Source organism: Pecten maximus, chromosome 4 (assembly GCF_902652985.1).
Source record: "Pecten maximus chromosome 4, xPecMax1.1, whole genome shotgun sequence".
Lineage (NCBI taxonomy): Eukaryota > Metazoa > Mollusca > Bivalvia > Pectinida > Pectinidae > Pecten > Pecten maximus.
This window is the reverse complement of record NC_047018.1, coordinates 9,713,935-9,737,851: the sequence shown is the minus strand read 5'-3', so window position 1 is coordinate 9,737,851 and position 23,917 is coordinate 9,713,935. Positions and strand designations below refer to the sequence as shown.

Genomic DNA, 23,917 nt, shown 5'->3' with positions numbered 1-23,917 from the left:
CTAGGGTAACAATCAGTTAAAACATGAACAACTAGGGTAACAATCAGTTAAAACATGAAAATCTAGGGTAACAATCAGTTAAAACATGAAAAACTAGGGTAACAATCAGTTAAAACATGAACAACTAGGGTAACAATCAGTTAAAACATGAACAACTAGGGTAACAATCAGTTAAAACATGAACAACTAGGGTAACAATCAGTTAAAACATGAAAATCTAGGGTAACAATCAGTTAAAACATGAAAAACTAGGGTAACAATCAGTTAAAACATTAACAACTAGGGTAACAATCAGTTAAAACATGAACAACTAGGTTAACAATCAGTTAAAACATGAACAACTAGGGTAACAATCAGTTAAAACATGAACAACTAGGGTAACAATCAGTTAAAACATGAACAACTAAGGTAACAATCAGTTAAAACATGAAAAACTAGGGTAACAATCCGTTAAAACATGAACAACTAGGTTAACGGTCATTTAAAACATGAAAAACTAGGGTAACAATCAGTTAAAACATGAAAAACTAGGGTAACAATCCGTTAAAACATGAACAACTAGGTTAACAATCCGTTAAAACATGAACAACTAGGGTAACAATCAGTTAAAACATGAACAACTAGGGTAACAATCAGTTAAAACATGAAAAACTAGGGTAACAATCAGTTAAAACATGAACAACTAGGGTAACAATCAGTTAAAACATGAACAACTAGGGTAACAATCAGTTAAAACAACTAGGGTAACAATCGGTTAAAACATGAAAAACTAGGGTAACAATCAGTTAAAACATGAACAACTAGGGTAACAATCAGTTAAAACATGAAAATCTAGGGTAACAATCAGTTAAAACATGAACAACTAGGGTAACAATCAGTTAAAACATGAACAACTAGGGTAACAATCAGTTAAAACATGAAAATCTAGGGTAACAATCAGTTAAAACATGAAAATCTAGGGTAACAATCAGTTAAAACATGAACAACTAGGGTAACAATCAGTTAAAACATGAACAACTAGGGTAACAATCAGTTAAAACATGAACAACTAGGGTAACAATCAGTTAAAACAACTAGGGTAACAATCGGTTAAAACATGAAAAACTAGGGTAACAATCAGTTAAAACATGAACAACTAGGGTAACAATCAGTTAAAACATGAAAATCTAGGGTAACAATCAGTTAAAACATGAACAACTAGGGTAACAATCAGTTAAAACATGAACAACTAGGGTAACAATCAGTTAAAACATGAAAAACTAGGGTAACAATCAGTTAAACAAGATTCATGTGTTCTAATTTTGATAGATGCATAGGAACTGCGATATTTCCTCGCAAAATATGAATGTTTTGATTAATATACAGATAACTGTATCATGAGTAATGGAAAACGCACGGAACTTTCTTTTACCTTGAATATTTGGCAAGACGTACGATTTTTGTATGTTGGAAATCGGTAGGTATTATCATCGGTACGATACTGAGTTTGGCGGAAAACAACCATCGATATATCCCTAATTATAATGATGACAGTGAAAACAACCATCGATATATCCTTAATTATAATGATGACAGTGAAAACAACCATCGATATATCCTTAATTATAATGATGACAGTGAAAACAACCATCGATATATCCTTAATTATAATGATGACAGTGAAAACAAAACAATGTTCCGTGTTTTTTAAGATCATTTATTCAACTTGAGATCGCTCTCCTGAAAACTGGACGTGATTATCGTAAGTCCTATAACATTTATATTCAAACAACTTAATTGAATGATTCACGATAATAACAATAAATACTGTTAAATCACGCCTACTTAGGTAGTTACAATATACACAATTACACAGGTTCTATCTCTCCTACACCTGGACCAATTGTCTCAGGAAGCATGGTATTTATTGTTTACCTAGTTGATAACAGAATTGATCCACTCTATATAAGATGTGACTCGGGTGTAGATATTGGGGTAACCGTAATGTTGGCACGAGAATGACCCCCATGATGTCACGCCGGCCAGAATATAATGCTCATCTCGGAGACAGACAAGAGGTCCCCCGGAATCACCCTGTAATCAAATAACGAATTCATTGTCAGCATGTTAGCAAACGACATATACATTAAAGTTAATCAGATTATCGGGCGAAAATACACACGGATTTCGTTTTATGTTGATAGAAATATATTTGGTCATATATTTAAATGTCAAGCTCGCTGAATAACATTAAGTAAAAAAGTATTTGAGTTTATATTTAGTTTTCAAATATGATTGAAGATAAATTAATAAGCACATTTATAAGTTTTCAATCAATCGGTAATTGATGAAATGTTAGCTTTTGCTATGATATATTCAGCATTGCTTGAAAGTAAATATTACATTTTATCATATTTGATTGGCTTAAATAAAAACTAAAAATATGTATACATAGATAATTAAAATGTTTTTTTAGAAATCAGTTTGCCGCTTTAAGTCATCGCAATAAAGAATCTGGGAAGCCTTACTCCACATGCGCCGACGTCTCCGTGCCCCACACAGATTTGTCGGTCGTCGATAACACCGTTCCAGCTGTCGTTACAGGCCTGTGTCGGTGTGATGGGCACCGCGATGTGTTGTAGGTATTTACCATCAGCAGTCCCTGTCACGAAGTAAGTGCAAGTTTACCGAATTGTAAAGCTGTTCTTATCAATAATGATAAGACGAGGCCAATATATATTTACATGGTGACGCTTCAAAAAGTACACAGAGAATTAGTCATAGAGTTAACAACCCTGACATCACTGATGAGTCCAAGGACTACGGAACACCTTTAGAATGTCCCTAACATCACTGACAAGTCCAAGGACTACGGAACACCTTTAGAATGTCCCTAACATCACTGACAAGTCCAAGGACTACGGAACACCTTTAGAATGTCCCTTACATCACTGACAAGTCCAAGGACTACGGAACACCTTTAGAATGTCCCTAACATCACTGACTAGTCCAAGGACTACGGAACACCTTTAGAATGTCCCTAACATCACTGACAAATCCAAGGACTGCGGAACACCTTTAGAATGTCCCTTACATCACTGACAAGTCCAAGGACTACGGAACACCTTTAGAATGTCCCTTACATCACTGACAAGTCCAAGGACTACGGAACACCTTTAGAAGGACTGCGAAACACTTTTATGCTGCAGTTTCTAATTCTGAAATTGTACCAAAAGGTGTTATCCCTCACCCGCAGTGTTGTCCCTTACCAATGACTTTTGTCCCTTACCCAGGATGTTGGCCCTTACCATGATGGTGTCACTTATCAATAGTGTTGTCCTTTACATATGGTGTTGCCCATTACCATGATGTTACCCTGACAATTATGTACCCTTACCCATGATGTTACCCCTTATCTATTATGCTGCCCTCACCCACGGTGTTACCCCTCACCCATGATATTACCCCTCACCCATTATGTTACCCCTTACCCATGGTGTTACCCCTTACCCATTATGTTACCCCTTACCCATTATGTTACCCCTTACCCATTATGTTACCCCTTACCCATGGTGTTACCCCTCACCCATGATATTACCCCTTACCCATTATGTTACCCCTTACCCTTGGTGTTACCCCTTACCCATTATGTTACCCCTCACCCTTGATATTACCCCTCACCCATGATATTACCCCTTACCTATGGTGTTACCCCTCACCCTTGATATTACCCCTTACCCATGATATTACCCCTTACCCATGATATTACCCCTTACCTATGGTGTTACCCCTCACCCATGATATTACCCCTCACCCATGGTGTTGCCCCTTACCCATGGTGTTACCCCTTACCCATGATAATACCCCTTACCCATGGTGTTACCCCTTACCCATGGTGTTACCCCTTACCTATTATGTTGCCCCTTACCCATGATGTTACCCCTTACCCATGGTGTTACCCCTTACCCATGATGTTACCCCTTACCCATTGTGTTACCCCTTACCCATTGTGTTACCCCTTACCCATGGTGTTACACCTTACCCATTATGTTGCCCCTTACCCATGATGTTACCCCTTACCCATTGTGTTACCCCTTACCCATGATGTTGCCCCTTACCCATGATGTTACCCCTTACCCATTATGTTACCCCTTACCCATGGTGTTACCCCTTACCCATGGTGTTACCCCTTACCCATGGTGCTGCCCCAGCCGCTTATGACACAGTGGTCAGTTCCGTCAAACACATCCATTGTCCCTGGTAAACATGCAGCCCGAACGTAATGTCCTGTTATGTCCACCGTTCTGTCCAGTTTGACCAGGGCTATATCGTTTGGTGTTCCTCTTTGCGATGGTGCGTATGTCGGGTGCTTGGTAAATCAAATGTCATAATTAATGGTTTACATGTCATTTGATAAAGGCTGTCACGATGATACACTGTAATATCAATATTACACATTCAACAGTGTTTTCAAATAAAAAAAAAAATCCAGGTATGCTAATACGTACCACTATCCACTCAGCGATGGCCATTTTGTTTTCGTTTCCAGTGACGTAATCAAGATGATGTTCCCCTAGGTAGATCGTCACCTCTGCTGGCGTGTGTCTGACATAATAATATTAGATATTGTGTCTATTATAATATATAGCAACACAGAAAATGCAATGTGTCCAATGGAACAGGAGTACATATCATTTCCGTGGAAATTCTACTCTTGTACAAGTACTTGTTATGATTATCAGTTAATTACGCAGATTTTAAACATGTCATTGTTATATCAAATCTTCATAAGCTGAGATCATATTTCAAACTAAATTGGCAGCGTTCTAAAATGTCGATGGAAACAATAATTGTAAGATTACCATGCAGAAGTCTGTCGAGGTGATAGGGTACCACTCAATTTTCATTTCAACAAATTTTATTGTTTTAAAAAAAAACAATTGGATTGAACATCAGGCTTAAGCCTATTTTAAGTTCTCTCCGTATTATAATAATATTAACAAAATAAAAACATCCGGTATTAATAGCATACAATGTAGAGTAATATATAGTATTACACACACACACACACACACACACTCACACACACTCGCACATGTTATACATGTATATGTACAGGGGAAAGAAATTCAAATACTCTATGTATATAAACAGTGGGTTTTCCATTACTATTATGATTAGAATTTATAGATTTGTTTGATATTGCAATGTTATCTGCATGGATGGGAGGCAGGTGCCTAGTCAAACCAAGAGTTTCCGACAAAAATGTCCGTGAGGTGCTTACACCCAGTAGTCATCCACTCATGGCTGAATACACACCTGCCCCCCAGCCCAGGCAGACACTATGCACATATATGTGTTTTTAACTTTTTCTTTCCAGCTTAGAATAATTACGGTAATTATAAACTCAGAGTATTAAATGGTTTAGTATTACTCATCCAAAACAGGGTCACCTACACAGATTCTTGCGCAAAACTGCACAGACATGAACAAAATTTTTTAAGATGTTCATAATATCTCATCAACTATACAAGGATAAATGACAAATACATTTTTACTAAGATCTTAATTTGATAAAAAATATACATGTACTAATGAACCACTAATTCCTAAGTTACACTGGTTTAGGCTGACCTTTACCCTTAGGACCAACTAATAGACATATAATAGACTTCCAGTACTAAAGACTTGAGTCAGACCCCGACTTTTGACTTAATGACTAATGTAATAGTCTATTTGTATTTTTAATATATCTAATTACATTATCAAAGATATGAGTGTTTATATCATCACTGTAACTGTCAGAGCCATTTAGGAGTATATCAATATGAAAATATTCCTGCTTACGTAAAGAATTTATTAGAGTATCTCTATGCACAATATAGTTAGGGCATAAAAAGAAAAAATGATATGAAGTTTCAAGTCCAAATCCACAACTACAAACAGGCGATTCTATCAGGTGGTCTTTATAAAGATCATAATTTAATTGGCTTGCTACATTTCTCAACTGACACAAAAGTATGTTTTCATTTCTATTTCCTTTATATTTAAAGATTGAGGAAGTAGTATTTCTAATATCATTACCCGCCGATATCAAGTTTCGAAATTTTGAAATGGTTGGTGCATTTAATGTATCAAAATCAAGGTCATTAAACTCTCGTACCATGGAGGGAAAAAAACTATGAAAATAATTTTCAGAGTGACATAGTGGTGGGTTGAAAGCCCTGATGGTTCTTAAAGGGTAGTTCTGTTCATCAATATTATTTTTAAAAACGTTTACAATCTCAGTAAGATAGGAAGGTGTATCATTGTGTATTATTTTGTACATCAGCAGATATTTATGTTTCTTCCGTCTGGACTCCAATGTTTCCCATCCTAGCTCATTATACAATTTTTCATGTGAGGTTCCCCTACGTAGGCCAGTTATAATACGAGCAGCTTCAATTTGAATCGATTCTAATAAATTTTTACATTGCTGAGAGCAATTATCCCAGATCACATCAGCATAATCAAGTATAGGCCTAATAAAAGCAGTAAAAATAGTAGTAAGTGAGCTTCTATCAATTTTATATTTAAGATATTTCAAAATATTAAGACGTTTACAGGCTTTTTGGTAGATATTGTGAATATGATTATTCCATGTACCATCAGCTGAAAATAAAACACCAAGGTGACTATGTGAGTCATTATTTTCTATTGCTGTGTCAGCAAAAAATAGTGGTAAGTGTACAGTATTTCTTTTTCTGGTAAATAAAACTGATTTAGTTTTTGAGGGGTTAAATATAACATCCCATTGTTTTGCCCAAATATTGATAGTTTGTAGATCTTCATTTAGCAAGTCAGTAGCAATAATTTTATTATGATTATCAATAATGGCAAATAATGATGTATCATCTGCAAACAGTTTTATAGAATTATTAACATCATTAGTTATGTCATTTATATAAATAAGAAATAACAGAGGACCCAGTACTGAACCCTGAGGAACCCCTGCATTGACAGTACGGAAAGGAGAGTAATGTCCTTCAGTAATGACTCTTTGTTTTCTATCCTTTAAATAATTCCGAAACTATTCCAATAATTTCCCTGTAATTCCACATTTGTTTAGTTTATACAATAGCCCCTCATGCCAAACTCTATCAAATGCTTTGCTTATATCACAAAATATAAATTGTAACTCATTTCCTATATCTAAATTACTAGTGATAGTATGATAAATAGACAACAGTTGATTTACAGTAGAATCTTTTGGTGTAAAGCCAGATTGATGATTTGAAATGATATTATGTTGTTTGACAAAATTGTACAAATATTTAAATATTATCTTTTCACATAGTTTACTAAAGCAATTGGTAATTGATATTGGTCTATAATTAGTTGGTTCATTTCGGGTGCCATTACCCTTATAAATTGCATTAACATTTGCCATTTTCCAGTTATCTGGTATTTCCCCAGTCTGTAAGGTTTTATTAATAAGTAATTGTAAAGGTAGGATAATACTTGACTTGAGATTTTTCACAACCTTTGGTATAATTCCATCTGGACCAGATGGTTTATTTACATTTAACAAAGTTACTTGATCTTCCACATCCTGTTCAGATACATATATATTATCAAGTATAAAAGGTGTGTGATTTTCATCATTACTGGAAGTATCAAGATTTTGCAGATTATCAGAAGAGTTTGCGATAGAAGTAAAATAATTATTAAGTATCTCAGCTTTCTCAGTTGGATGATGTACTGTTCTGTGGTTATGTGTAAGTGGTGGTATTTGAGATTGTTTATTGTTAATTCCAGTGACTGACCTAGCAATTTTCCACCATTTATTGGGAGGTATTGACTTATTAGATAAAGAAGTTTGTAAGTGCTTAAAATAGTCATTTTTTGCATTACGAACCAGATCAATAACATAATTTCTTGATTGTTTATACTCAAGCCAGTGTTGTGGGTTATTGGTGTTTTTAGCTTTTTTATGTTTTCTATTCCTACGTCTCATTTCTAGCCTTATAGTGTTTGTCATCCAGGGTTTATCTCGTGGCCTTATTAGTACTGTTTTATGTGGTATGTAATTATCAACTAGTTCTGCTATAACATCAACAAGATATTGATTAAAATCATGAACATTCAAGTTATTGTCTAGTAAGTGCCAGTCAATATCATTTATTATGTTATTAATAGATTCATAGTCGGCTTCATCATAACGCCAGATAGTTTTATTATAACATGTATATTTAGTAGTAGTATATGATATTTGGAAGAATATTGGGGAATGGTCACTACAAAAAGGTGTGTCAACAGTTATACTTTTAATTAAATTGCAGTTGTTTGTTAAAACTACATCAATGGCTGTTGAGGTATTTTCAGTAATTCTAGTAGGTTGGGTATTCATACAATTCAAATTAAATTTTGCCAATAGTCGAGCAAAGTGAGATGTGGGTTGCATTGTAAGTGTGTCAACATTAATGTCACCAGTGATTATAATATCTAGGTTAGTGTCGCTAGCTAACTCTAGATTCTCATCTAAATTATTCCAGTATTCTACTCTTGATTCAGGCCTATATATACAGCATAGTAGGAATTTATGATGTTCAATTGAAACCTCTAACCATATTAGCTCAAGACCATCCCTTTCTAAATCCCTTCTTCTAGAAGTTTTAACTGTATTTTTATAATATATCATTACACCTCCTCCAAAGCCAGTAAGTCTATCTTTACGATGAGCATTATAAGAATCAATCTGGATATCTTCATCTAAAATTACCACTCAATAAGAGTTATATGTGAAACGTCATATCTACATTTATGAGTGTTGAGGACATTTACCTCTGGAGACAATGAGCATTGAGAACATTTACCTCTGGAGACAATGAGTGTTGAGGACATTTACTTCAGGAGACAATGAGTGTTGAGGACATTTACTTCTGGAGACAATGAGTGTTGAGGACATTTACCTCTGGAGACAATGAGTGTTGAGAACATTTACCTCTGGAGACAATGAGTGTTGAGGACATTTACCTCTGGAGACAATGAGTGTTGAGGACATTTACCTCTGGGGACAATGGTGTTGAGGACATTAACCTCTGGAGACAATGAGTGTTGAGGACATTTACTTCTGGAGACAATGAGTGTTGAGGACATTTACCTCTGGGGACAATGGTGTTGAGGACATTAACCTCTGGGGACAATGGTGTTGAGGACATTTACCTCTGGAGACAATGAGTGTTGGGGACATTTACCTCTGGAGACAATGGGTGTTGGGGGTATTTACCTCTGGAGACAATGAGTGTTGAGGACATTTACCTCTGGAGACAATGAGTGTTGAGGACATTTACCTCTGGAGACAATGAGTGTTGAGGACATTTACCTCTGGAGACAATGAATGTTGAGGACATTTACCTCTGGAGACAATGAGTGTTGAGGACATTTACCTCTGGAGACAATGAGTGTTGAGGACATTTACCTCTGGAGACAATGAGTGTTGAGGACATTTACCTCTGGAGACAATGAGTGTTGGGGACATTTACCTCTGGAGACAATGAGTGTTGGGGACATTTACCTCTGGAGACAATGAGTGTTGAGGACATTTACCTCTGGAGACAATGAGTGTTGAGGACACTTACCTCTGGAGACAATGAGTGTTGAGGACATTTACCTCTGGAGACAATGAGTGTTGAGGACATTTACCTCTGAAGATAATGAGTGTTGAGGACATTTACCTCTGGAGACAATGACTGTTGAGGACATTTACCTCTGGAGACAATGAGTGTTGAGGACATTTACCTCTGGAGACAATGAGTGTTGAGGACACTTACCTCTGGAGACAATGAGTGTTTAGGACATTTACCTCTGAAGACAATCAGTATTGAGGACACTTACCTCTGGAGACAATGAGCAGCCGTGATGACCCACTGATCACTGATGAGACTTCCACCACAAAAATGACCCGTGATGTCATGGAATGACACCTGCCATGGCCACTCGCCTTCCAAGGCCGACTGACCACCCACGATCCGAAGCCGAGGGTCGACTGTAGGGGGGTAAATTGTGATCTTTCCACACTGGGAGGTTCCTGACAGGAAAACAAACGGAATATTTATTTATAAATGTGTATTCAACAGGTGAGCAGACAATCGGGATCTGGTTTGGTGAGGACATGGAGACGTTTAATATGTATTGTATGTCTGGTCTAGTTAGGACTTTGAGACACACTTTATGTAGTCTTTATATGTTTGTTTGATAATTTCAAGGACTGTACCCCATACCGAAGTTCTATGGAGAAGGCTTATGCAGGCTTTGCCCAATACCTTTATATTAGTCATACTTATTGAAGAAAATATACTTCACAAGTTTTTATTCTATAATTGTCCCATATTAGATAAAATATAAACATTTGAGTTGGGTGTGTTTTTGTAAATTTTTTTTTACAAATGCTTCACTGATTGGTGAGGACATTACCTTCGTTTGTCAAGTATATCATGCCTATTACTACTTCCGGTTTATCTAATACAGGCGTGAACAAAGGAGGACATTTTATCGTAAGTTCATCACACTGATCAGCAGAATCTGTTTATTGACTTTTGAAATCAGAGCATACACACCTTGAAATCATAAAATATACTGATCTCAAGTATTAACTATCCTTTTCAAACATAGTATAGTAAAATACGCGTATGCTAATTTTTATATTTTCCTATAAACTTTTAACTCGTAGTTATTATAGTAGATGTGATCGCCAACAACAAAGCATTTTCCCCATATCGTTACCCTTCAGAATTGTCAGCAGTCGTGAAATATATATTATATTATTGCTTCTAATCCACACAGCCAACTACAGAAAAACACGTTATCAATGCGACCCCAACTGGTGTAGCCTGATTAAAAGACAACCCCCTTTGGTAGTTATAGACAACCCCCTTTGGTAGTTACAGACAATCCCCTTTGGTAGTTACAGACAATCCCGTTTGGTAGTTACAGACAATCCCCTTTGGTAGTTACAGACAATCCCCTTTGGTAGTTACAGACAATCCCCTTTGGTAGTTACAGACAATCCCCTTTGGTAGTTACAGACAATCCCGTTTGGTAGTTACAGACAATCCCCTTTGGTAGTTACAGACAATCCCCTTTGGTTGTTACAGACAATCCCCATTGGTAGTTACAGACAATCCCGGTTGATGGTTATAGACAATCCCCTTTGGTAGTTATAGACAATCCCCTTTGGTAGTTACAGACAATCCCGTTTGGTAGTTATAGACAATCCCGTTTGGTAGTTACAGACAATCCCCTTTGGTAGTTACAGACAATCCCCTTTGGTAGTTACAGACAATCCCGTTTGGTAGTTACAGACAATCCCCATTGGTAGTTACGGACAATCCCCTTTTGAATATTACCGGTCATGCTTTTGCCAAATAAAATGAAAACATCTAGTTCATCACATCTAAAATGATTTTCAGATTTTGAATATGACTTCCCTACAATATTTATTTTTGGCGAATAAGCGGACAGACTATTATCTTTATTGATCTTAAACTTTAATTCTAACCATAATATACATGTGTCCGTAGGATTAAGTGTTCAAGGAACCGTCAAGACATTTTTTACGTAGAAAACCTATACTGATTGTGCTTATTTGATATGCAGTACTCTGGTGTAGTATTGGTGACTAGAATCCACGCTGGTATGTTACTGATGAAGAAATGAGATGTTTTCACAATACTGTCAGTATGTTGTATTTTATCATGTCTATGCTGTTATATAACGTCAACCAATATATATATAGGTGTCAGATTGTCTTGACACTTGTTCCTGGTTCCGTTTTGTATCAGTTATATGTTGTATTTATATTGTTAATTGGAAATTGACAAATAAAACACAGTTTAAACTAAATAAAACTCGTTTAATTATAGTAATTATGTTTTTGTTCCTTTTACATGTAATAAATTATTTTTTAACATCTGCTCACCTGGATGAGGTAGATCAACCTCTCCGTTAGGCTCCACACTACCTGTGTGTTCCTCTCCTGTAGGTTCGATATTCTCGGCGTGTCCTGAGGGAGTGTCCACGGACTCCGGAGGTATTACACAACACACATCCCTCTTCCTACAGCCTGTTGTATGGTCCAATACCTGTCCCTCACACTGTGTGGCCCTGGTACATTGACCTCCGGATGCCGTACATGATTGTAAACGATGTGCGACACTGATACCTTGTAGGGTACAATTTAGTAATTACCAATCAGTTTCAAATTCTAAATATAGGTAATTGGTGAAAAGATTGTAAACATTTTCTTTTTACTTTCCAACACTGTGTTGAAATAGATTACTGGTTACTCTGTGTAGTCAACTTAAAAACATTAATTCTTAAAATGACAAGGTCTGTTTTAAAGATTATCAATCAAGTTAAAATATATTCTAGTTCTACTTCTCGATTTCAACATTACCTTGAAAAGCATAAAGGATGAGGCACAAGTTATCACAACATTACTAAGGCCCCCTCCACAGGACATAATATATAAATGGAGAAATAGCATAATGTGATCACAATGAATTCCATTTTTTACAAATAATTCAAAAAGATGTATATCATATCAGATTACTGAAACCTTTATGGCTTTACTGATGGATGTGATATTAACCAGTTTATATTAACTGTACCTACTCTGTTAACAGTATCTATTAACTGTACCTACTCTGTTAACAGTATCTATTAACTGTACCTACTCTGTTAACTATATCTATTAACTACACCTACTCTGTTAACTATATTTATTAACTGTACCTACTCTGTTAACTATATCTATTAACTGTACCTGCTCTGTTAACTATATCTATTAACTGTACCTATTCTGTTAACTATATCTATTAACTGTACCTACTCTGTTAACTATATTTATTAACTGTACCTACTCTGTTAACTATATCTATTAACTGTACCTACTCTGTTAACTATATCTATTAACTGTACCTACTCTGTTAACTATATCTATTAACTGTACCTACTCTGTTAACTATATCTATTAACTGTACCTACTCTGTTAACTATATCTATTAACTGTACCTACTCTGTTAACTATATCTATTAACTGTACCTACTCTGTTAACTATATCTATTAACTGTACCTACTCTGTTAACTATATATATTAACTGTACCTACTCTGTTAACTATATCTATTAACTGTACCTATACTCTGTTAACTATATCTATTAACTGTACCTACTCTGTTAACTATATCTATTAACTGTACCTACTCTGTTAACTATATCTATTAACTGTACCTACTCTGTTAACTATATATATTAACTGTACCTACTCTGTTAACTATATCTATTAACTGTACCTACTCTGTTAACTATATCTATTAACTGTACCTACTCTGTTAACTATATCTATTAACTGTACCTACTCTGTTAACTATATCTATTAACTGTACCTACTCTGTTAACTATATCTATTAACTGTACCTACTCTGTTAACTATATATATTAACTGTACCTATACTCTGTTAACTATATCTATTAACTGTACCTACTCTGTTAACTATATCTATTAACTGTACCTACTCTGTTAACTATATCTATTAACTGTACCTGCTCTGTTAACTATATATATTAACTGTACCTACTCTGTTAACTATATATATTAACTGTACCTACTCTGTTAACTACATATATTAACTGTACCTACTCTGTTAACTATATCTATTAACTGTACCTACTCTGTTAACTATATCTATTAACTGTACCTACTCTGTTACCTATATCTATTAACTGTACCTACTCTGTTAACTATATCTATTAACTGTACCTACTCTGTAAACTATATCTATTAACTGTACCTACTCTGTTAACAGTATCTATTAACTGTACCTACACTGTTAACTATATCTATTAACTGTACCTACTCTGTTAACTATATCTATTAACTGTACCTACTCTGTTAACTATATCTATTAACTGTACCTACTCTGTTAACTATATCTATTAACTGTACCTACTCTGTTAACTATATCTATTAACTGTACCTACTCTGTTAACTGTATCTATTAACTGTACCTACTCTGTTAACTATATCTATTAACTGTACCTACTCTGTTAACTATATCTATTAACTGTACCCACTCTGTTAACTATATCTATTAACTGTACCTACTCTGTTAACTATATCTATTAACTGTACCTACTCTGTTAACTATATCTATTAACTGTACCTACTCTGTTAACTATATCTATTAACTGTACCTACTCTGTTAACTATATCTATTAACTGTACCTACTCTGTTAACAGTATCTATTAACTGTACCTACTCTGTTAACTATATCTATTAACTGTACCTACTCTGTTAACTATATCTATTAACTGTACCTACTCTGTTAACTATATCTATTAACTGTACCTACTCTGTTAACTATATCTATTAACTGTACCTACTCTGTTAACTATATCTATTAACTGTACCTACTCTGTTAACTATATCTATTAACTGTACCTACTCTGTTAACTATATCTATTAACTGTACCTGCTCTGTTAACAGTATCTATTAACTGTACCTACTCTGTTAACAGTATCTATTAACTGTACCTACTCTGTTAACTATATCTATTAACTGTACCTACTCTGTTAACTATATCTATTAACTGTACCTACTCTGTTAACTATATCTATTAACTGTACCTACTCTGTTAACTATATATATTAACTGTACCTACTCTGTTAACTATATCTATTAACTGTACCTACTCTGTTTACTATATCTATTAACTGTACCTACTCTGTAAACTATATCTATTAACTGTACCTACTCTGTTAACTATATCTATTAACTGTACCTACTCTGTTTACTATATCTATTAACTGTACCTACTCTGTTAACAGTATCTATTAACTGTACCTACTCTGTTAACTATATCTATTAACTGTACCTACTGTTAACTATATATATTAACTGTACCTACTCTGTTAACTATATCTATTAACTGTACCTACTCTGTTAACAGTATCTATTAACTGTACCTACTCTGTTAACTATATCTATTAACTGTACCTACTCTGTTAACTATATCTATTAACTGTACCTACTCTGTTAACTATATCTATTAACTGTATCTACTCTGTTAACTATATCTATTAACTGTACCTACTCTGTTAACTATATCTATTAACTGTACCTACTCTGTAAACTATATATATTAACTGTACCTACTCTGTTAACTATATATATTAACTGTACCTACTCTGTTAACTATATATATTAACTGTACCTACTCTGTAAACTATATCTATTAACTGTACCTACTCTGTTAACTATATCTATTAACTGTACCTACTCTGTTAACTATATATATTAACTGTACCTACTCTGTTAACTATATCTATTAACTGTACCTACTGTTAACTATATCTATTAACTGTACCTACTGTTAACTATATCTATTAACTGTACTTACTGTTAACTATATCTATTAACTGTACCTACTGTTAACTATATCTATTAACTGTACTTACTGTTACCTATATCTATTAACTGTACCTACTCTGTTAACTATATCTATTAACTGTACCTACTCTGTTAACTATATCTATTAACTGTACCTACTCTGTTAACTATATCTATTAACTGTACCTACTGTTAACTATATCTATTAACTGTACCTACTGTTAACTATATCTATTAACTGTACCTACTCTGTTAACTATATATATTAACTGTACCTACTCTGTTAACTATATCTATTAACTGTACCTACTCTGTTAACAGTATCTATTAACTGTACCTACTTTGTTAACTATATATATTAACTGTACCTACTCTGTTAACTATATCTATTAACTGTACCTACTCTGTTAACAGTATCTATTAACTGTACCTACTCTGTAAACTATATCTATTAACTGTACCTACTCTGTTAACTATATATATTAACTGTACCTACTCTGTTAACTGTATCTATTAACTGTACCTACTCTGTTAACTATATCTATTAACTGTACCTACTCTGTTAACTATATCTATTAACTGTACCTACTCTGTTAACTATATCTATTAACTGTACCTACTCTGTTAACTATATATATTAACTGTACCTACTCTGTTAACTATATCTATTAACTGTACCTACTCTGTTAACTATATCTATTAACTGTACCTACTCTGTTAACTATATCTATTAACTGTACCTACTCTGTTAACTATATCTATTAACTGTACCTATACTCTGTTAACTATATCTATTAACTGTACCTACTCTGTTAACTATATCTATTAACTGTACCTACTCTGTTAACTATATCTATTAACTGTACCTACTGTTAACTATATCTATTAACTGTACCTACTCTGTTAACTATATATATTAACTGTACCTACTCTGTTAACTATATCTATTAACTGTACCTACTCTGTTAACTATATCTATTAACTGTACCTACTCTGTTAACTATATCTATTAACTGTACCTACTCTGTTAACTATATATATTAACTGTACCTACTCTGTTAACTATATCTATTAACTGTACCTGCTCTGTTAACTGTTTCTATTAACTGTCTGGTGCCGAGTGAAGGACATATATCATGTAAAACTTTCATGATGAACAACATCATTGATTTGTTCCAGCGCGCTTCTGCTGAATTTTATCCAATGAAAGGTACACAATCTTCGTGACCAACTTTTCCTTTTTGAAAATCTCAGATAAATGTATGTATACATCATTACAACCCAAAACATTATATATATTATGTCCAATTATTTGCATTTTTTTTCCGGAATGTTTTTTAGATTCAATATCAAAATATAAGTGATTTTACCTGAGCTGTGTGTGACACACAGGATGGTTAGATACACGGGTAGTAGTGTCGATACCATTGTCTCCTCTGTAACTGGTACACTGTTGTCTCTGTATTATATAGGAGGCTATGGACATTCCCTGCTGTCCGTTTGTATCTAGTTGTAGCAACGTTAATGTCTTTACTTTGATTCCTATCCCAATCATGTTCTTTGATTTAACATGCTCAAATCAGATAAGCAACTTAATGAGAGGCTGGCTTATCAATATTTGAAGTTTCGACCCTATATCATTAAAGTAATTGAGAATGATACAAAGGGGTGTAGGTATTTATTGTTGTCCTCAGTAAAACTCACCTCTACTTGACCTACGATATCAGAACTATTTATTACATTTGTTATAATCACGACGTCAGTAAGACAAGTACGACGAACCACGTGTTTTTTTCTGTACAGATATGTCTTTTGCTGTCTCAAACTACATTTACATTAACATTTAGCATTTTATGAAAGTTCTGAAATATTTTCCTGTTGCCTTTTCTACAAAGGTTATCTCCCTTTGTACCTTGGTTAAACATCAATAAATCCTGTGGATTATATTCCGCTGTCGACCCATGATAAGCTGACCTTTCGGTATCACGTAATACCGTAATGTAATTACATCAATGTAATTGCTACTATTAAATCCTCTGACGTCGTCAACGCTAATCGTCTGATTAAACAGCACCAATCATTAAATTACATCATTATTTCCCTGTATATATAACCTGTCGATGACAATATTTACACATCTAATTCCGGATATGTAATCAGCAGCTTTACGTGTATTAGAATCGCGTTCCAAAATTTTTTTATTACTGTAGGAGCTAATTGAATTTTACACGTACTTGATGAAATGACACTGGTACTATATCATCATGATATGATTTAAAACCGATAATGCCCATATCATACAGCGGTATTACTGTCTACCCATATCGTACAGCGGTATTACTGTCTACCCATATCGTACAGCGGTATTACTGTCTACCTATACAGAGGTATCACTGTCTACACCCATATCGTACAGCGGTATCACTGTCTACCCATATCGTACAGTGGTATTACTGTCTATCCATATCGTACAGTGGTATTACTGTCTACCCATATCGTACAGCGGTATTACTGTCTACCTATACAGAGGTATCACTGTCTACACCCATATCGTACAGCGGTATTACTGTCTACCCATATCGTACAGCGGTATTACTGTCTACTCATATCGTACAGCGGTATCGCTGTCAACCCATATCGTACAGCGGTATCACTGTCTACCCATATCGTACAGCGGTATTACTGTCTACCCATATCGTACAGTGGTATTACTGTCTACCCATATCGTACAGCGGTATCACTGTCTACCCATATCGTACAGCGGTATTACTGTCTACCCATACCGTACAGCGGTATTACTGTCTACCCATATCGTACAGATGTATCACTGTCTACACCCATATCGTACAGCGGTATTACTGTCTACCCATATCGTACAGAGGTATTACTGTCTACCCATATCGTACAATGGTATTACTGTCTACCCATATCGTACAATGGTATTACTGTCTACCCATATCATACAGCGGTATTACTGTCTACCCATATCATACAGCGGTATTACTGTCTACCCATATCGTACAGCGGTATTACTGTCTACCCATATCGTACAGAGGTATTACTGTCTACCCATATCGTACAGCGGTATTACTGTCTACCCATATCATACAGCGGTATTACTGTCTACCCATATCGTACAGCGGTATTACTGTCTACCTATACAGAGGTATTACTGTCTACCCATATCATACAGAGGTATTACTGTCTACCCATATCGTACAGCGGTATTACTGACTACCCATATCGTACAGCGGTATTACTGTCTACCCATATCATACAGTGGTATTACTGTCTACCCATATCGTACAGCGATATTACTGTCTACCCATATCATACAGCGGTATTACTGTCTACCCATATCGTACAGCGGTATTACTGTCTACCCATATCATACAGAGGTATTACTGTCTACCTATATCGTACAGCGGTATTACTGTCTACCCATATCATACAGCGGTATTACTGTCTACCCATATCATACAGTGGTATTACTGTCTACCCATATCGTACAGCGATATTACTGTCTACCCATATCGTACAGTGGTATTACTGTCTACCCATATCGTACAGTGGTATCACTGTCTACCCATATCGTACAGCGGCATTACTGTCTACCCATATCGTACAGAGGTATTACTGTCTACCCATATCGTACAGCGGTATTACTGTCTACCCATATGATACAGCGGTATTACTGTCTACCCATATCGTACAGAGGTATCACTGTCTACCCATATCATACAGCGGTATTACTGTCTACCCATATCATACAGCGGTATTACTGTCTACCCATATCGTACAACGGTATTACTGTCTACCCACATCGTACAGCGGTATGACTGTCTACCCATATCGTACAGCGGTATTACTGTCTACCCATATCATACAGCGGTATCACTGTCTACCCATATCGTACAGCGGTATCACTGTCTACCCATATCGTACAGCGGTATTACTGTCTACCCATATCGTACAGAGGTATTACTGTCTACCCATATCATACAGAGGTATTACTGTCTACCCATATCGTACAGCGGTATTACTGACTACCCATATCGTACAGTGGTATTACTGTCTACCCATATCATACCGTGGTATTACTGTCTACCCATATCGTACATCGGTATTACTGTCTACCCATATCATACAGTGGTATTACTGTCTACCCATATCGTACAGCGGTATTACTGTCTACCCATATCATACAGCGGTATTACTGTCTACCCATATCGTACAGCGGTATTACTGTCTACCCATATCGTACAGCGGTATTACTGTCTACCCATACCGTACAGTAGTATTACTGTCTACCCATATCATACAGAGATATTACTGTCTACCCATATCGTACAGTGGTATCACTGTCTACCCATATCGTACAGCGGTATTACTGTCTACCCATATCGTACAGTGGTATCACTGTCTACCCATATCGTACAATGGTATTACTGTCTACCCATATCGTACAGCGGTATTACTGTCTACCTATATAGAGGTATTACTGTCTACCCATATCGTACAGCGGTATTACTGTCTACCCATATCGTACAGCGGTATTACTGTCTACCCATATCGTACAGAGGTATCACTGTCTACCCATATCATACAGTGGTATTATTGTCTACCCATATCGTACAGCGGTATTATTGTCTACCCATATCGTACAGCGGTATTACTGTCAACTCATATCATACAGTGGTATTACTGTCTACCCATATCGTACAGCGGTATTACTGTCTACCCATATCATACAGCGGTATTACTGTCTACCCATATCGTACAGCGGTATTACTGTCTACCCATATCGTACAGCGGTATTACTGTCTACCCATACCGTACAGTAGTATTACTGTCTACCCATATCATACAGAGATATTACTGTCTACCCATATCGTACAGTGGTATCACTGTCTACCCATATCGTACAGCGGTATTACTGTCTACCCATATCGTACAGTGGTATCACTGTCTACCCATATCGTACAATGGTATTACTGTCTACCCATATCGTACAGCGGTATTACTGTCTACCTATATAGAGGTATTACTGTCTACCCATATCGTACAGCGGTATTACTGTCTACCCATATCGTACAGCGGTATTACTGTCTACCCATATCGTACAGAGGTATCACTGTCTACCCATATCATACAGTGGTATTATTGTCTACCCATATCGTACAGCGGTATTATTGTCTACCCATATCGTACAGCGGTATTACTGTCAACTCATATCATACAGTGGTATTACTGTCTACCCATATCGTACAGCGGTATTACTGTCTACCCATATCGTACAGCGGTATTATTGTCTACCCATATCGTACGGCGGTATTACTGTCTACCCACGACGTACAGTGGTATCACTGTCTACCCATACCGTACAGCGGTATCACTGTCTACCCATCTCGTACAGCGGTATTACTGTCTACCCATATCATACAGCGGTATTACTGTCTACCCATATCGTACAGCGGTATTACTGTCTACCCATATCGTACAGAGGTACTACTGTCTACCCATACCGTACAGTGATATTACTGTCTACCCATATCGTACAGAGGTATTACTGTCTACCCATATCGTACAGAGGTATAACTGCCTACCCATATCATACAGAGGTATCACTGTCTACCCATATCATACAGCGGTATTACTGTCTACCCATATCGTACAGCGGTATTACTGTCTACCCATATCGTACAGCGGTATTACTGTCTACCCATATCGTACAGCGGTATTACTGTCTACCCATATCGTACAGCGGTATTACTGTCTACCCATATCGTACAGCGGTATTACTGTCTACCCATATCGTACAGCGGTATTACTGTCTACCCATATCGTACAGCGGTATTACTGTCTACCCATATCATACAGAGATATTTCTGCCTACCCATATCATACAGAGGTATCACTGTCTACCCATATCATACAGCGGTATTACTGTCTACCCATATCGTACAGAGGTATTACTGTCTACCCATATCGTACGGAGGTATTACTGTCTACCCATATCGTACAGCGGTATTACTGTCTACCCATATCGTACAGTGGTATTACTGTCTACCCATTAAATTCGTTAGATTTACTTTACGCATGCTTTAGAAATGTATCGATTATATTCAATCTATTTTGTTGATGATTAGGATTGTTTAGAATACAATCAGTATTGTGAAGCAGCCAAATGAATTGCTATAAATGTAAAAGAGCTGATAATCAATCTAATTTAATTCAATTATATAGTGGTTACACTGACAGAAGCTAGTTTACTGAGTGCCCCCCCCCCCCCCCCCCCTCCCCCTCTCCCCCGAGTCCCTACACGGGCGCCAATGTAACAGAGTGCATGGTTAATTGAATTTGATTCACTTATTTCGCTAGGGATCGAACCATGACCTCTAGCTTTATCCGTTACCTGGCGTATAGTCGTGCTTGTTACATAGGCGGTTATTGCCTCTCTGACCCGTCACAGTTTGGTTATCTGATTCCGGTTGGTCGATGTAGCATTTTTTCTTTTCTTTTTCCCCCATTCAGTTGAGATTTGAAGTAGTTGAATGTTCTAGATGGTGCAACTTCCCCTGTTAGGCTATTCTAAGCACTTTCTGGGAGAATGCAATTTTCCATGTGTTTAGTCGACAATCTTCCTCGCAGGATATTTGTGTGTTGCCTCTGGTTCTCGACTCTCTATTTATATTGAATAGATTATCTTTATCACTAGAGCCCATTCCGCGAGGATCCTGTCAAATCCTGTCAATCTCAATAATCTCCGTTCTGTGAGTATCCTGTCAACCTCAATAATCTCCGTTATGTGAGGATCCTGTCAACCTCAATAATCTCCGTTCTGACTCCTCTGTATCGTTGTGTTGTTTTCTAGTTCTCTCTAACAGACAACTGATTACTGGTACCCTACTGTAGTTAGTTATCTATAACTGATTACTGGTACCCTACTGTAGTTAGTTATCTATACCTGATTACTGGTACCCTACTGTAGTTAGTTATCTATAACTGATTACTGGTACCCTACTGTAGTTAGTTATATATAACTGATTACTGGTACCCTACTGTAGTTAGTTATATATACCTGATTACTGGTACCCTACTGTAGTTAGTTATCTATAACTGATTACTGGTACCCTACTGTAGTTAGTTATCTACACCTGATTACTGGTACCCTACTGTAGTTAGTTATATATAACTGATTACTGGTACCCTACTGTAGTTATATATAACTGATTACTGGTACCCTACTGTAGTTAGTTATATACACCTGATTACTGGTACCCTACTGTAGTTAGTTATCTACACCTGATTACTGGTACCCTACTGTAGTTAGTTATCTATAACTGATTACTGGTACCCTACTGTAGTTAGTTATCTATAACTGATTACTGGTACCCTACTGTAGTTAGTTATATATAACTGATTACTGATACCCTACTGTAGTTAGTTATATATAACTGATTACTGGTACCCTACTGTAGTTAGTTATATATAACTGATTACTGGTACCCTACTGTAGTTAGTTATCTATAACTGATTACTGGTACCCTACTGTAGTTAGTTATCTATAACTGATTACTGATACCCTACTGTAGTTAGTTATATATAACTGATTACTGGTACCCTACTGTAGTTAGTTATCTACACCTGATTACTGGTACCCTACTGTAGTTAGTTATATATACCTGATTACTGGTACCCTACTGTTGTTAGTTATCTATAACTGATTACTGGTACCCTACTGTAGTTAGTTATATATACCTGATTACTGGTACCCTACTGTAGTTAGTTATATATAACTGATTACTGGTACCCTACTGTAGTTAGTTATATATAACTGATTACTGGTACCCTACTGTAGTTAGTTATCTATACCTGATTACTGGTACCCTACTGTAGTTAGTTATATATAACTGATTACTGGTACCCTACTGTAGTTAGTTATATATAACTGATTACTGGTACCCTACTGTAGTTAGTTATCTACACCTGATTACTGGTACCCTACTGTAGTTAGTTATCTATAACTGATTACTGGTACCCTACTGTAGTTAGTTATCTATAACTGATTACCGGTACCCTACTGTAGTTAGTTATCTATAACTGATTACTGGTACCCTACTGTAGTTAGTTATCTATACCTGATTACTGGTACCCTACTGTAGTTAGTTATCTATAACTGATTACCTGGTACCCTACTGTAGTTAGTTATCTATAACTGATTACTGGTACCCTACTGTAGTTAGTTATCTATACCTGATTACTGGTATGTGATGATTTATATTTATGTCATTATGGTATAAAAGATCTTTAAATTACCAACTTGTTGAACCTTAAGCTTCGGACTAGTCTTTGTGGTGCAGCTTTGTTTAGCACACACTCGTATCAACGCAAATGTTTAAATGATACCTGTGCTATAATGTACAACGATTTGCATTTTAATAGGCATTGTCAATTTTGACACCAGAATGAGAACATCAAACATTGTTGCTCAGATAATATATTC

At 35.9% G+C, this 23,917-nt stretch overlaps 1 protein-coding gene across 1 annotated transcript; it reads right to left on the bottom strand.

Annotated features, from left to right (window-relative positions):
- Positions 1-1,678: 1,678 nt before the first annotated feature.
- Positions 1,679-17,006, bottom strand: LOC117325172 (chymotrypsinogen A-like). The gene is made up of 7 exons (XM_033881162.1): positions 16,782-17,006; positions 11,939-12,181; positions 9,856-10,048; positions 4,488-4,584; positions 4,174-4,348; positions 2,508-2,641; positions 1,679-2,073 (listed from the first exon to the last, which is right to left on the bottom strand). Exons 1-7 carry the CDS (start codon positions 16,837-16,839, stop codon positions 1,915-1,917), a joined length of 1,059 nt encoding a protein of 352 aa, XP_033737053.1. The 5' UTR covers positions 16,840-17,006; the 3' UTR covers positions 1,679-1,914.
- Between the last annotated feature and the right edge of the window lie 6,911 nt (positions 17,007-23,917).